We start from the raw sequence: 15,000 nt of genomic DNA on the forward strand, positions 1-15,000 counted from the left end.
ACACTTCCACAACAGGAACCCAAAGGTACACTACACCTTGAAGGTAGACTCAGAGAGATGCACCCAAAGGTCCACTACACCTTGAAGGTAGACTCAGAGAGATGAACCCAAAGGTCCACTACACCTTGAAGGTAGACTCAGAGAGATGAACACTACACCTTGAAGGTAGACTCAGAGAGATGAACCCAAATCACTACACTGTAGACTCACAGAGATGAACCCAAGGTCCACTACACCTTGAAGGTAGACTCAGAGACATAAAACAGCTCTGAAATCCATTAGACTCTCAGTTCCCACAGCCAGCATCACTAAAACAGCTCTGAACGTCCATTCTCTCAGTTCCACACAGCCAGCATCATCACTCTGAACATCCATTCTCTCAGTTCCACACAGCCAGCATAATCACTCTGAACATCCATTCTCTCAGTTCCACACAGCCAGCATCATCACTCTGAATGTCCATTCTCTCAGTTCCACACAGCCAGCATCATCACTCTGAACGTCCATTCTCTCAGTTCCACACAGCCAGCATCATCACTCTGAATGTCCATTCTCTCAGTTCCACACAGCCAGCATCATCACTCTGAACGTCCATTCTCTCAGTTCCACACAGCCAGCATCATCACTCTGAACGTCCATTCTCTCAGTTCCACACAGCCAGCATCATCACTCTGAACGTCCATTCTCTCTGTTCCACACAGCCAGCATCATCACTCTGAACGTCCATTCTCTCAGTTCCACACAGCCAGCATCATCACTCTGAACGTCCATTCTCTCTGTTCACACAGCCAGCATCATCACTCTGAACGTCCATTCTCTCAGTTCCACACAGCCAGCATCATCACTCTGAACGTCCATTCTCTCAGTTCCACACAGCCAGCATCATCACTCTGAACGTCCATTCTCTCAGTTCCACACAGCCAGCATCATCACTCTGAACGTCCTTTCTCTCAGTTCCACACAGCCAGCATCATCACTCTGAACGTCCATTCTCTCAGTTCCACACATCCAGCATCATCACTCTGAATGTCCATTCTCTCAGTTCCGCACAGCCAGCATCATCACTCTGAACATCCATTCTCTCTGTCCCACACAGCCAGCATCATCACTCTGAACGTCCATTCTCTCAGTTCCACACAGCCAGCATCATCACTCTGAACATCCATTCTCTCTGTTCCACACAGCCAGCATCATCACTCTGAACATCCATTCTCTCTGTTCCACACAGCCAGCATCATCACTCTGAACATCCATTCTCTCTGTTCCACACAGCCAGCATCATCACTCTGAACATCCATTCTCTCTGTTCCACACAGCCCGCATCATCACTCTGATGTGCCTCTCAAATGGAACACTATATAGTGCACTATTTTTGACGAGTTCCCATAGTTGCAGTAGTGCACTATGTAGGGAATAGGATTCCATTTGGGACACACCCTGATTCATCCTTAACAATCAATTGAGATATGTTGACAATAATTGGTCAAAAGATCAGAATTGGGCTGCCTGTTTAAACATCAGAATTGAGCTTCCTGTGTAAACATCAGAATTGAGCTTCCTGTGTAAACATCAGAATTGAGCTTCCTGTGTAAACATCAGAATTGAGCTTCCTGTGTAAACATCAGAATTGAGCTTCCTGTGTAAACATCAGAATTGAGCTTCCTGTGTAAACATCAGAATTGAGCTTCCTGTGTAAACATCAGAATTGAGCTTCCTGTGTAAACATCAGAATTGGGCTTCCTGTTTAAACATCAGAATTGAGCTTCCTGTGTAAACATCAGAATTGAGCTTCCCGTGTAAACATCAGAATTGAGCTTCCTGTGTAAACATCAGAATTGGGCTTCCTGTTTAAACATCAGAATTGAGCTTCCTGTGTAAACATCAGAATTGAGCTTCCCGTGTAAACATCAGAATTGAGCTTCCTTTGTAAACATCAGAATTGGGCTTCCTGTGTAAACATCAGAATTGGGCTTCCTTTGTAAACATCAGAATTGGGCTTCCTGTTCAAACATCAGAATTGGGCTTCCTGTGTGAGACAGAAAGAGCTAGGAGCTTGTCTCTGTAGGGACAACACAGGACGCAGCCTCAGTTAGACATTGTGAATGTGTCCAAAATGGCACCCTATTCCCTCTATAGTACAGTGTGCACTACTTTTGAACAGGGCCCTGGTAGTAGTGCACTATATAGCAGAGTGTCCAATCAAAAACACATCTTTTGACCAATGGGTAAATATGTACATTGTGTAGATACTCCTCTGAGAAAACCAATTGGCCAAACCTCATGTCTCTATGATAATCTGTTAAGAAGTTATTGGAGTTTTTACCCTTGTAGGATGACCAGAATTAGGGAGACTAAATCAATGAGGGCCAGATGAATGTTTTTGTCCTGAATCAGGATAATAGCATCGCGTCAGAGAATTAAAGACGAACTGACAGGTTCACCGTTGAACCTCGCCATCCTTCTTCTTGAATCCACAGGGCATAAAACAATATCGAGGTCAGATACATATTGATTTAGAGACATGACATGTAGTATTTTCAAATTAAGTTTTGTATACGCTTTTGATATTAATGTGAGATTTCTCACAAAAAAACAGGAATATCTCTGTGAAATGTCAAAGGAGCACTAAGCTTTTTGTTTTCAGACTTAGCTTTTTGTTTTCAGACTTAGTCTTTTGTTTTCAGACTTAGCCTTTTGTTTTTGTTTCAGACTTAGCCTTTTGTTTTCAGACTTAGCCTTTTGTTTTCAGACTTAGTCTTTTGTTTTCAGACTTAGTCTTTTGTTTTCAGACTTAGCCTTTTGTTTTCAGACTTAGCCTTTTGTTTTCAGACTTAGCCTTTTGTTTTCAGACTCAGCCTTTTGTTTTCAGACTTAGCCTTTTGTTTACAGACTTAGCCTTTTGTTTTCAGACTTAGTCTTTTGTTTTCAGACTTAGTCTTTTGTTTTCAGACTTAGCCTTTTGTTTTCAGACTCAGCCTTTTGTTTTCAGACTCAGCCTTTTGTTTTCAGACTTAGCCTTTTGTTTTCAGACTTAGCTTTTTGTTTTCAGACTCAGCCTTTTGTTTTCAGACTTAGCCTTTTGTTTTCAGACTTAGCCTTTTGTTTTCAGACTTAGCCTTTTGTTTTCAGACTTAGCCTTTTGTTTTCAGACTTAGCCTTTTGTTTTCAGACTTAGCCTTTTGTTTTCAGACTTAGCCTTTTGTTTTCAGACTTAGCCTTTTGTTTTCAGACTTAGCCTTTTGTTTTCAGACTTAGCCTTTTGTTTTCAGACTTAGCCTTTTGTTTTCAGACTTAGCCTTTTGTTTTCAGACTTAGCCTTTTGTTTTCAGACTTAGCCTTTTGTTTTCAGACTTAGCTTTTTGTTTTCAGACTTAGCCTTTTGTTTTCAGACTTAGGCTTTTGTTTTCAGACTTAGCCTTTTGTTTTCAGACTTAGCCTTTTGTTTTCAGACTTAGCCTTTTGTTTTCAGACTTAGCCTTTTGTTTTCAGACTTAGCCTTTTGTTTTCAGACTCAGCCTTTTGTTTTCAGACTCAGCCTTTTGTTTTCAGACTTAGCCTTTTGTTTTCAGACTTAGCCTTTTGTTTTCAGACTTAGCCTTTTGTTTTCAGACTTAGCCTTTTGTTTTCAGACTCACTTTTTTTCAGACTCAGCCTTTTGTTTTCAGACTTAGCCTTTTGTTTTCAGACTTAGCCTTTTGTTTTCAGACTTAGCCTTTTGTTTTCAGACTTAGCCTTTTGTTTTCAGACTTAGCCTTTTGTTTTCAGACTTAGCCTTTTGTTTTCAGACTTAGCCTTTTGTTTTCAGACTTAGCCTTTTGTTTTCAGACTCAGCCTTTTGTTTTCAGACTTAGCCTTTTGTTTTCAGACTTAGTCTTTTGTTTTCAGACTTAGTCTTTTGTTTTCAGACTTAGCCTTTTGTTTTCAGACTTAGCCTTTTGTTTTCAGACTTAGTCTTTTGTTTTCAGACTTAGCCTTTTGTTTTCAGACTTAGTCTTTTGTTTTCAGACTTAGCCTTTTGTTTTCAGACTTAGCCTTTTGTTTTCAGACTTAGCCTTTTGTTTTCAGACTTAGCCTACGTCAACAGAGCTCAGTACTTATTATGGGATGTATTAAGTCACAACATCCAGCTTCTTAGATATATGATGAGGTGTTCGAGAAAGACAACACTGAATGATTCAGGACATGAAGAATCATATTTGTCTTGGTAAAAATGTTTTGTTTTTTTAACGTAAGGAAGTGAAATTTCAATAACAAAGGGTGTTTTCACACAGAGTGGGTGGACATGCTATATATAGGGGATAGGTGTTATCACACAGAGTGGGTGGACACGCTATATATATCACACAGAGTGGGTGGGCTATATATAGGGGTGTTATCACACAGAGTGGGTGGACATGCTATATATAGGGGATAGGTGTTATCACACAGAGTGGGTGGACATGCTATATATAGGGGATAGGTGTTATCACACAGAGTGGGTGGACATGCTATATATAGGGGATAGGTGTTATCACACAGAGTGGGTGGACACGCTATATATAGGGGATAGGTGTTATCACACAGAGTGGGTGGACACGCTATATATAGGGGATAGGTGTTTTCACACAGAGTGGGTGGACACGCTATATATAGGTGTTATCACACAGGGGATAGGTGTGTTATCACACAGAGTGGGTGGACATGCTATATATAGGGGATAGGTGTTATCACACAGAGTGGGTGGACACGCTATATATATAGGTGTTTTCACACAGAGTGGGTGGGATAGGTGTGTTTTCACACAGAGTGGGTGGACACGCTATATATAGGGGATAGGTGTTATCACACAGAGTGGGTGGACACGCTATATATAGGGGATAGGTGTTATCACACAGAGTGGGTGGACACGCTATATATAGGGGATAGGATGACATTTCAGCCACGGTCATTATCAACATTATCAGCCATTACTATAATTATGTGTCATCATGGCTCTTGTCTTTGAACATGAATGGATTCTCTCTCGATATGTAAAAATAGACAGACAGACAGAAAGAAGGACAAAGACTTACAGGAGTCCTCAGTGATTACTATGATGACGATGATTTAGGTTCATTCATGGTTCTAGCTGATTTCTGAATAACACCTTCCTCTTTCTGTTGGGTTGTTTAGTGACACACACACACACACACACACACACACACACACACACACACACACACACACACACACACACACACACACACACACACACACACACACACACACACACACACACACACACACACACACACACACACACACACACACACACACACACACACGACTGGCCCATACTGTGTTTGTAACAGTATACTGTTGGTCCATCTCGGTCCTAGCTGCAGTACCGTTATGAGACAGTGGAGGCGCTGAAGAGCCTGTGGCAGCAGGTGACCACAGAAACAGGAGAAGACAGAGAAACAGCCTGGGACCTCTCTGTGTCTACACTACGACAGGTACACACACACACACACACACCTCACGTGCACAGCAGAGATGCATCAGGTCCCATTCACAGAGTCTCGACCAGGGATGGAACCCCTAACCTTCCGATCTCCGGAGGGACACTAACAACAAGGCCACTGAGTAGTGGATCTAAGACCTAATCGTCCTCTCCTCTCTCCTCTCTGTTCCCCTCTACAGGCGGTGCTGGCTCTGCCCCAGGGGGACGGGGAGCAGGATGGACCCCAGGAGAGGCTCACCAGAGAGGGGGCTCTGAGCCTCTATAACACCCTCCTCCTAGAGCTCACCCAGCCACTCACACAACACACGCCACTACCACACAATGCTATAGGGTGAGGAGAAGGGAGGGAGGGAGGGAGGGAGGGAGGGAGGGAGGGAGGGAGGGAGGAGCACCGGTCTGGAGAAAAGAGAATAGGGAATATTGATGGGAAACTAAAGAATGAAAGGATACCACAGAAATGGATCAATAGTGCAGTTGATTATTTAAAAAAGTGTGTGTGTGTGTGTGTGTGTGTGTGTGTGTGTGTGTGTGTGTGTGTGTGTGTGTGTGTGTGTGTGTGTGTGTGTGTGTGTGTGTGTGTGTGTGTGTGTGTGTGTGTGTGTGTGTGTGTGTGTTAACCCCTGCAGGTTGCAGCTGTGGAGAGAGCTGTTGGACGGTCTGGTCAGTGCAGCTCTGTGGCTCAGACATCTACTGGGTCTCCCTGAGTCAGACACATGGGGGGAACACACACAGGACCACAACCACAGCTGTGAGTCTAACACACACAGAACCACAACCACAGCTGTGAGTCTAACACACACAGGACCACAACCACAGCTGTGAGTCTAACACACACAGGACCACAACCACAGCTGTGAGTCTAACACACAGGACCACAACCACAGCTGTGAGTCTAACACACACAGAACCACCACCACAGCTGTGAGTCTAACACACAGGACCACAACCACAGCTGTGAGTCTAACACACACAGGACCACAACCACAGCTGTGAGTCTAACACACAGGACCACAACCACAGCTGTGAGTCTAACACACACAGAACCACAACCACAGCTGTGAGTCTAACACACAGGACCACAACCACAGCTGTGAGTCTAACACACACAGAACCACCACCACAGCTGTGAGTCTAACACACAGGACCACAACCACAGCTGTGAGTCTAACACACACAGAACCACAACCACAGCTGTGAGTCTAACACACAGGACCACAACCACAGCTGTGAGTCTAACACACACAGAACCACAACCACAGCTGTGAGTCTAACACACACAGAACCACCACCACAGCCTGTCTACCACTACAACCCACTATCAGCCTGTCTACCACTACAACCCACTATCAGCCTGTCTACCACTACAACCCACTATCAGCCTGTCTACCACTACAACCCACTATCAGCCTGTCTACCACTACCACCCACTATCAGCCTGTCTACCACTACAACCCACTATCAGCCTGTCTACCACTACAACCTACTATCAGCCTGTCTACCACTACAACCCACTATCAGCCTGTCTACCACTACAACCCACTATCAGCCTGTCTACCACTACAACCCACCATCAGCCCATTCCTCTCCAGGGGGAAAGACGAAGAAAGAGGAGAAGTTTGAGAAGAAGGCAGGAGCACCCCTGAAGGAGGAGAAGAGGGGAGGAGCACCCCTGAAGGAGGAGAAGAAGGGAGGGGCACCCCTGAAGGAGGAGAAGAGGGGAGGGAGCGTCAAAGAGAGGGAGGAGAAGAAGGGAGCAGCCAAGCCTGCTGTGAAGGAGAAACCAGTGGAGGTGAGGAACTCACCTAATCTAAAAAATAAATCCCCAAATCATCCCTAACCTCCTCCCCCCTAACCGCCTCCCTCCTGGCCTCCTGCCCCCTTCCCTCATAACCTCTTACCCCCTAACCGCCTACCCCTAACCTCCTACCCCCTAGTCACTTTGTGTATATGTTATCAAGCTCTATTCCCAACCAGAGACACAATGTTTATCTGAAAGGATCAGATAGGTGTTAGACTAGGAGTTACACTATATTACTATCAGAGAGTGGGTGGAGCTATTACCAGATGATTTATACCTATCCAATCAGAGAGTGGGGTGGAGCTATTACCAGATGATTTATACCTATCCAATCAGAGAGTGGGGTGGAGCTATTACCAGATGATTTATACCTATCCAATCAGAGAGTGGGTGGAGCTATTACCAGATGATTTATACCTATCCAATCAGAGAGTGGGGTGGAGCTATTACCAGATGATTTATACCTATCCAATCAGAGAGTGGGTGGAGCTATTACCAGATGGTTTATACCTATCCAATCAGAGAGTGGGGTGATTTATACCTATCCAATCAGAGAGTGGGGTGATTTATACCTATCCAATCAGAGAGTGGGGTGATTTATACCTATCCAATCTTCAGAGTGGGGTGAAGGGATTTATACCTATCCAATCCCTTCAGACCTCTAGTGTTCAGCCCTGTTCCCGGAGAGATACCCTCCTGTATGTTTTATCTCCAACCCTGTTCCTGGAGAGATACCCTCCTGTAGGTTTTATCTCCAACCCTGTTCCTGGAGAGACACCCTCCTGTATGTTTTATCTCCAACCCTGTTCCTGGAGAGAGGTTTTACCCTCCTGTAGGTTTTATCTCCAACCCTGTTCCTGGAGAGACACCCTCCTGTATGTTTTATCTCCAACCCTGTTCCTGGAGAGACACCCTCCTGTAGGTTTTATCTCCAAACCTGTTCCTGGGAGATACCCTCCTGTAGGTTTTATCTCCAACCCTGTTCCTGGAGATACCCTCCTGTAGGTTTTATCTCCAACCCTGTTCCTGGAGAGATACCCTCCTGTAGGTTTTATCTCCAACCCTGTTCCTGGAGAAACACCCTCCTGCCTGGTTTTATCTCCAACCCTGTTCCTGGACAGCTACCCTCCTGTAGGTTTACATCTATCTGCCTGTCCCTGTTCCTGTAGAGCAGTGATGTTTTGGGGCTGTTGAGTCTTCATTTTCTATGGGGTTGAGATCTGCTACCCTCCTGTCTGTTTTATCTCTTGTCTGTTCCTGTCTGTCTGTCTGTCTGTCTGTCTGTCTGTCTGTCTGTCTGTCCCTGTTCCTGTATGTCTGTCTGTCCCTGTCTGTCTGTTTTATCTCCAGCCCTGTTCCTGGTCTGATACTGTCTCCTGTATGTTTTCTTATCTCCAACCCTGTTCCTGTATTTTGAGAGACACCTCTGCCTGTATGTTTTTCTGTCTGCCTGTCTGCCTGTCTTCCTGGAGATACCCTGTCTGTCTGGTTTTATCTCCTGTCTGTCTCCTGGTCTGATCTGTCTGTCTGTCTGTCTGTCTGTCTGTCTGTCTGTCTGTCTGTCTGTCTGTCTGTCTGTCTGTCTGTCTGTATGTTTGTCTATCTGTCCAACCCTGTCTCCTGTCTGCCTTCCTGTTTCCTGTCGGGGATGATTTTAAGTTAAAACCTACAGGAGGTTTTCTCTCCAGAAACAGGGTTTTATCAGCCACCTGTCTGTCTGTATGTTTGTCTGCCTGTCTGCCTGTAAGTTGCCTCTCTTAAAAAGATGACTGTCTGTCTGCCTGTCTGCCTGTATGTTTTATCTGCCAACTGTCTGTCTGTCTGCCTGCTTGTCTGTCTCCAGAAAATCTGTCTGTCTGTCTGTCTGCCTGTTTGTCTAATGAATTTTATGCCTGTTTGTCTGCAACTGCCTGCTTGTCTGTCTGTCTGTCTGCCTGGCTCTGTCTGCCTGTCTGAGTCTGCCTGTCTGTCTGTCTGTCTGTCTGTCTGTTTTATCTCCTGTCTACACCTGTCTGTCTGTATGTTTGTCTGCCTGTCTGCCTTTGTCCCTGTTCCTGGAGAGATATTCCTCCTGCAGTTTTATCTCCAGACCCTGTTCCTGTAGATTCCTCCAAAGATTTTTATCTCCAGACCCTGTTCCATGGAGAAACCCTCCTTAGGTTGTCTGTCTGTCTGTCTGTTCCTGAGAGTACTGTCACTGAGGTTTTTGTCTGTCAACCCTGTTCCTGTCTGAGAGAAACCCTGTCTGTCTGGTTTGCCTGTCTGCCTGTATGTCTGCCTGTCTGCTTCCTGTCTGGAGAGCCTGTCTGCTTGTCTGTCTGTCTGAGGTTTTCTCTCCAAACTGCCTGTCTGTCTGTCTTGCCTGGAGCCTGACACCTGTCTGTCTGTCTGCCTGTTTGTCTGCCTGTCTGTCTGTTGTCTGCCTGTTTGTCTGCTTCTCTGCCTGCTTGTCTGTCTGTTTCTCTGTCTGCCTGTCTGTGCCTGTCTCCTGGATGTCTTTTGTTAAAACCTACAGGAGGTTTTCTCTCCAGAAACAGGGTTGATACCAACACCAGATGGCAGCAAACACCTGTCTGTCTGTGCCTGTTTGTCTGCCTGTCTGCCTGTATGTCTGCCTGCCTATCTGTATGTCTGGTCTGTCTGCCTGTTCTCTGTCTGTCTGTCTGTCTGTCTGTCTGTCTGTCTGTCTGTCTGTCTGTCTGTCTGTCTGTCTGTCTGTCTGCTTGTCTGTCTGTCTGTCTGTCTGTCTGTCTGTCTGTCTGTCTGTCTGTCTGCTTGTCTGTCTGTCTGTCTGTCTTCCTGTTTGTCTAGGTTTTCTGGTTGATTTTGTCTAAAACCTGTTTGTCTGTCTGTCTGTCAACACCTGTTTGCAAACACCTGTCTGTCTGTCTGCCTTCTCTGCCTGTCTGTCTGCTGTTTGTCTGGTCTGTCTGCCTGTCTGTCTGTCTGTCTTCTGTCTGCCTGTCTGTCTGTCTGTCTGTCTGTCTGTCTGTCTGTCTGTCTGTCTGTCTGTCTCTGTCTGTCTGTCTGTCTGCTTCTCTGTCTGTCTGTCTGTCTGTCTCTGTCTGTCTGTCTGTCTGTCTGTCTGTCTGTCTGTCTGTCTGTCTGTCTGTCTGTCTGTATGTATGTATGTATGTATGTATGTATGTATGTACGTACGTACAGTGGGGCAAAAAAGTATTTAGTCAGCCACCAATTGTGCAAGTTCTCCCACTTAAAAAGATGACAGAGGCCTGTCATTTCCATCATAGGTACACTTCAACTATGATAGACAAATGATAAAAAATCCAGAAAATCACATTGTAAGATTTTTAATGAATTTATTTGCAAATTAATACTTTGTTATATACTCTTTGTTGGCAATGACAGAGGTCAAATGTTTTCTGTAAGTCTTCACAAGGTTTTCACACACTGTTGCTGGTATTTTGGCCCATTCCTCAATGCAGATCTCCTCTAGAGCAGTGATGTTTTGGGGCTGTTGCTGGGCAACACAGACTTTCAACTCCCTCCAAAGATTTTCTATGGGGTTGAGATCTGGAGACTGGCTAGGCCACTCCATGACCTTGAAATGCTTCTTACGAAGCCACTCCTTCGTTGCCCGGGCGGTGTGTTTGGGATCATTGTCATGCTGAAAGACCCAGCCACGTTTCATCTTCAATGCCCTTGCTGATGGAAGGGGGTTTTCACTCAAAATCTCACGATACATGGCCCCATTCATTCTTTCCTTTACACGGATGAGTCGTCCTGGTCCCTTTGCAGAAAAACAGCCCCAAAGCATGATGTTTCCAACCCCATGCTTCACAGTAGGTATGGTGTTCTTTGGATCCCAATCTTCTTTTGGATCATCCAAATGCTCTCTAGCAAACTTCAGACGGGCCTGGACATGTACTGTCTTAAGCAGGGGGACACGTCTGGCACTGCAGGATTTGAGTCCCTGGCGGCGTAGTGTGTTACTGATGGTAGGCTTTGTTACGTTGGTCCCAGCTCTCTGCAGGTCATTCACTAGGTCCCCCGTGTGGTTCTGGGATTTTTGCTCACCGTTCTTGTGATCATTTTGACCCCACGGGGTGAGATCTTGCGTGGAGCCCCAGATCGAGGGAGATTATCAGTGGTCTTGTATGTCTTCCATTTCCTAATAATTGCTCCCACAGTTGATTTCTTCAAACCAAGCTGCTTACCTATTGCAGATTCAGTCTTTCCAGCCTGGTGCAGGTCTACAATTTTGTTTCTGGTGTCCTTTGACAGCTCTTTGGTCTTGGCCATAGTGGAGTTTGGAGTGTGACTGTTTGAGGTTGTGGACAGGTGTCTTTTATACTGATAACATGTTCAAACAGGTTCCATTAATACAGGTAACGAGTGGAGGACAGAGGAGCCACGTCTTGCTTGTTTGTAGGTGACCAAATACTTATTTACCACCATAATTTGCAAATAAATTAATAAAAAATCCTACAATGGGATTTTCTGTATTTTTTTCTCATTTTGTCTGTCATAGTTGAAGTGTACCTATGATTAAAATTACAGGCCTCTCTCATCTTTTTAAGCGGGAGAACTTGCACAATTGGTGGCTGACTAAATACTTTTTCCCCCCACTGTCTGTCTGTCTGTCTGTCTGTCTGTCTGTCTGTCTGTCTGTCTGCCTGTCTGTCTGTCTGTCTGTCTGTCTGTCTGTCTGTCTGTCTGTCTGTCTGTCTGTCTGTCTGTCTGTCTGTCTGTCTGTCTGTCTGTCTGTCTGTCTGTCTGTCTGTCTGTCTGTCTGTCTGTCTGTCTGCTTGTCTGTCTGCCTGTCTCATTCTCCTCACTCTCTCTCTCCGTCCTCTCTTTCTCTTCCTCCTTCTCGCTCACTCCTCTCTCTCTATCTCTCTGATGAATAGTTGAGTCATAGGTTAGCAACAGTTTATTTGTCACCAGGTGCCATGGTAACCGAATACTGTGTGAAAATGTGCATCTGCTCTCAAACTGTGTGTCCAGGTTGTGAGTTATGACACCTGTACCGGCCACACACACTACACGCATGTAGGCGGCCACACACACGCACACACTTCACGCACGTAGGCGGCCACACACACACACACACACACACACACACACACACACACACACACACACACACACACACACACACACACACACACACACACACACACACACACACACACACACACACACACACACACACACACACACACACACACACACACAGCTAGAGGCATGTCCATCTGTACACCAACAACTATAAACAGAACATACTGCAGAAATGTCACCATCACAAAGAAACCAGTACCTCTCTATCTATCTATCTATCTATCTTCTATCTCTATCTACTCTCTCTTTCTCTATGTCTTTATCTCTCTCTCTCTATCTATCTCTCTTTCTCTGTGTCTTTTTCTCTCTATCTATCTCTCTGTCTGTCTTTATCTCTCTCTCTCTCTCTCTCTCTCTGTCTTTATCTCTATCTATCTCTCTGTCTGTCTTTATTTATCTCTATCTATCTCTCTCTTCCTGTCTGTCTTTATTTATCTATCTATCTCTCTGTCTGTCTTTATTTATCTCTATCTCTCTTTCTGTCTGTCTTTATTTATCTATCTATCTCTCTGTCTGTCTTTATCTCTCTCTTCCTGTCTGTCTTTATCTATCTCTCTTTCTGTGTCTTTCTTTATCTCTCTCTCTCTCTCTCTCTGTCTTTCTTTATCTCTCTCTCCCACTCTGTCTTTCACTTGGGTTCATTCTCTCTAACTCTCTTTCTCTCTCTCTCGCTCTCTCTCTAACTCTCTTTCTCTCTCGCTCTATAAATGGCCGCTCTGAGCAATCGGGGAGAAGGGCCTTGGTCAGTTAGGTGACCAGCAACCAATGGTCACTCTGACAGCGCTGCAGAGTTCCTCTGTGGAGATGCGAGAACCTTCCAGAAGGACAATCATCTCTGCAGCACTCCACCGATCAGGCCTTTATGGTAGAGTGGTGTCGTGACTTGACTTTAAATAATCTGATGACTGTTATTTATTTAATTGTTACCCGATTAAATTAATCAGGAATTTGGGGCACCATGGAAGAAGTTGTTTAACGAGTCACCATCTCCCGAATTAAACTCTAGAAGATATAAATGATATATCGACAACTATCACTTATTAAGAATTACCTCATATCAGTCTCATTCTGATCGGTCGCAACCTTCTTGGATCTGCAAGAGTCCCAGCCAAGCTCATTATTCAATACTACGGTCACAGGGCGGCTCATAGCCTGTGGCAAAAATGAGGGGACGCGAACAACAGGTATAGGCCAATTAAAAACATGTTCTTTATTGTAAACAAAACTATTAACTTTAAATTAAGAAAAAGGTATGAGGTGTGGAAGTATCATAATGTAAGGTGTATGTAAAGTGCATGGATGTGTGAATCTGTGTGTGTGAATGACTGAGTGAAAACTAAGTAAAACTACAAAGGACCAAACAAAACAGGTTCATACCTGGAGGAGCAGAGAGAGAGAGAGAGATTAGTGAAGCAGCAGTTTAAATACCTTGAGCCCAGGTGACTCCAATCACTAACGACCCTCCTCTGCCTGCAGGAGGAACCACCCCCTGCACTGCAGAGGAGGAGCCGTGACACTACACAAACTGATTTAATTATTTATTTACTATCTAACTAAATAATAACACAGAACAACATACACACTTACATGAGACAAAGGTCCATAGTGGACTGACAAGATATGACGGCTTGTTACAACATAATGTTAGATGGAGAGAGGGAAAGAGAGAGAGAGAGGAAAAGATATGATGGCTTGTTACAACATAATGTTAGATGGAGAGAGGGAAAGAGAGAGAGAGAGAGGAAAAGATATGATGGCTTGTTACAACATAATGTTAGATGGAGAGAGGGAAAGAGAGACAGAGAGGAAAAGGACACTTATCGTGGACACGTTCTAGGACTCATTTCACATTAATCATATACTATGCACACGAACCACCAGCCGTTTGGAAAAGAAGAAAAGAATGAATGCATTTACGTGTTGAATGCCTTCGTTCGTGGTCCATCTCGGTCAGGACCGAGCCCTCTCATTGTCCACCAGAGGTTACAATGTCCTCTTTATTAGTAGTTTCGGTGGGCTCTCCCGGGGGTGTAATGCTCTGATTGTCCACCAGAGGTTACAATGTCCTCTTTATTAGTAGTTTCGGTGGGCTCTCCCGGGGGTGTAATGCTCTGATTGTCCACCAGAGGTTACAATGTCCTCTTTATTAGTAGTTTCGGTGGGCTCTCCGGGGTGTAATGCTCTGATTGTCCACCAGAGGTTACAATGTCCTCTTTATTAGTAGTTTCGGTGGGCTCTCCCGGGGGTGTAATGCTCTGATTGTCCACCAGAGGTTACAATGTCCTCTTTATTAGTAGTTTCGGTGGGCTCTCCCGGGGGTGTAATGCTCTGATTGTCCACCAGAGGTTACAATGTCCTCTTTATTAGTAGTTTCGGTGGGCTCTCCCAGAGGTTACAATGGGGTGTAATGCTCTGATTGTCCACCAGAGGTTACAATGTCCTCTTTATTAGTAGTTTCGGTGGGCTCTCCCGGGGGTGTAATGCTCTGATTGTCCACCAGAGGTTACAATGTCCTCTTTATTAGTTGTCTGTGGCTTCAATGATTCAACAGTAATTGTCTGAGGTGAACTTATCCTTTCTTCCTCGGGTAGATAGTCAAAGTTCCAAACTCACTTTACACGTGCAGACTGCCAGGGTC

General features: G+C 44.9%; 1 protein-coding gene across 1 annotated transcript in view; it reads left to right on the forward strand.

The window, feature by feature from the left end:
• The window catches only part of LOC124003153 (mycbp associated protein), a 46,684-nt gene that overhangs the window by 27,984 nt on the left and 3,700 nt on the right, over positions 1-15,000 (forward strand). The window contains exons 13-17 of the mRNA XM_046311217.1: positions 1-25; positions 5,358-5,474; positions 5,662-5,813; positions 6,109-6,230; positions 7,072-7,271. The exon at positions 1-25 is cut by the window's left edge and continues 122 nt beyond it. Coding sequence (XP_046167173.1) covers positions 1-25; positions 5,358-5,474; positions 5,662-5,813; positions 6,109-6,230; positions 7,072-7,271 — 616 coding nt within the window. The remainder of the gene's footprint in view (positions 26-5,357; positions 5,475-5,661; positions 5,814-6,108; positions 6,231-7,071; positions 7,272-15,000) is intronic.

The sequence above is a fragment of the Oncorhynchus gorbuscha genome, linkage group LG18 (assembly GCF_021184085.1).
Source record: "Oncorhynchus gorbuscha isolate QuinsamMale2020 ecotype Even-year linkage group LG18, OgorEven_v1.0, whole genome shotgun sequence".
Taxonomy (NCBI): Eukaryota; Metazoa; Chordata; class Actinopteri; order Salmoniformes; family Salmonidae; genus Oncorhynchus; species Oncorhynchus gorbuscha.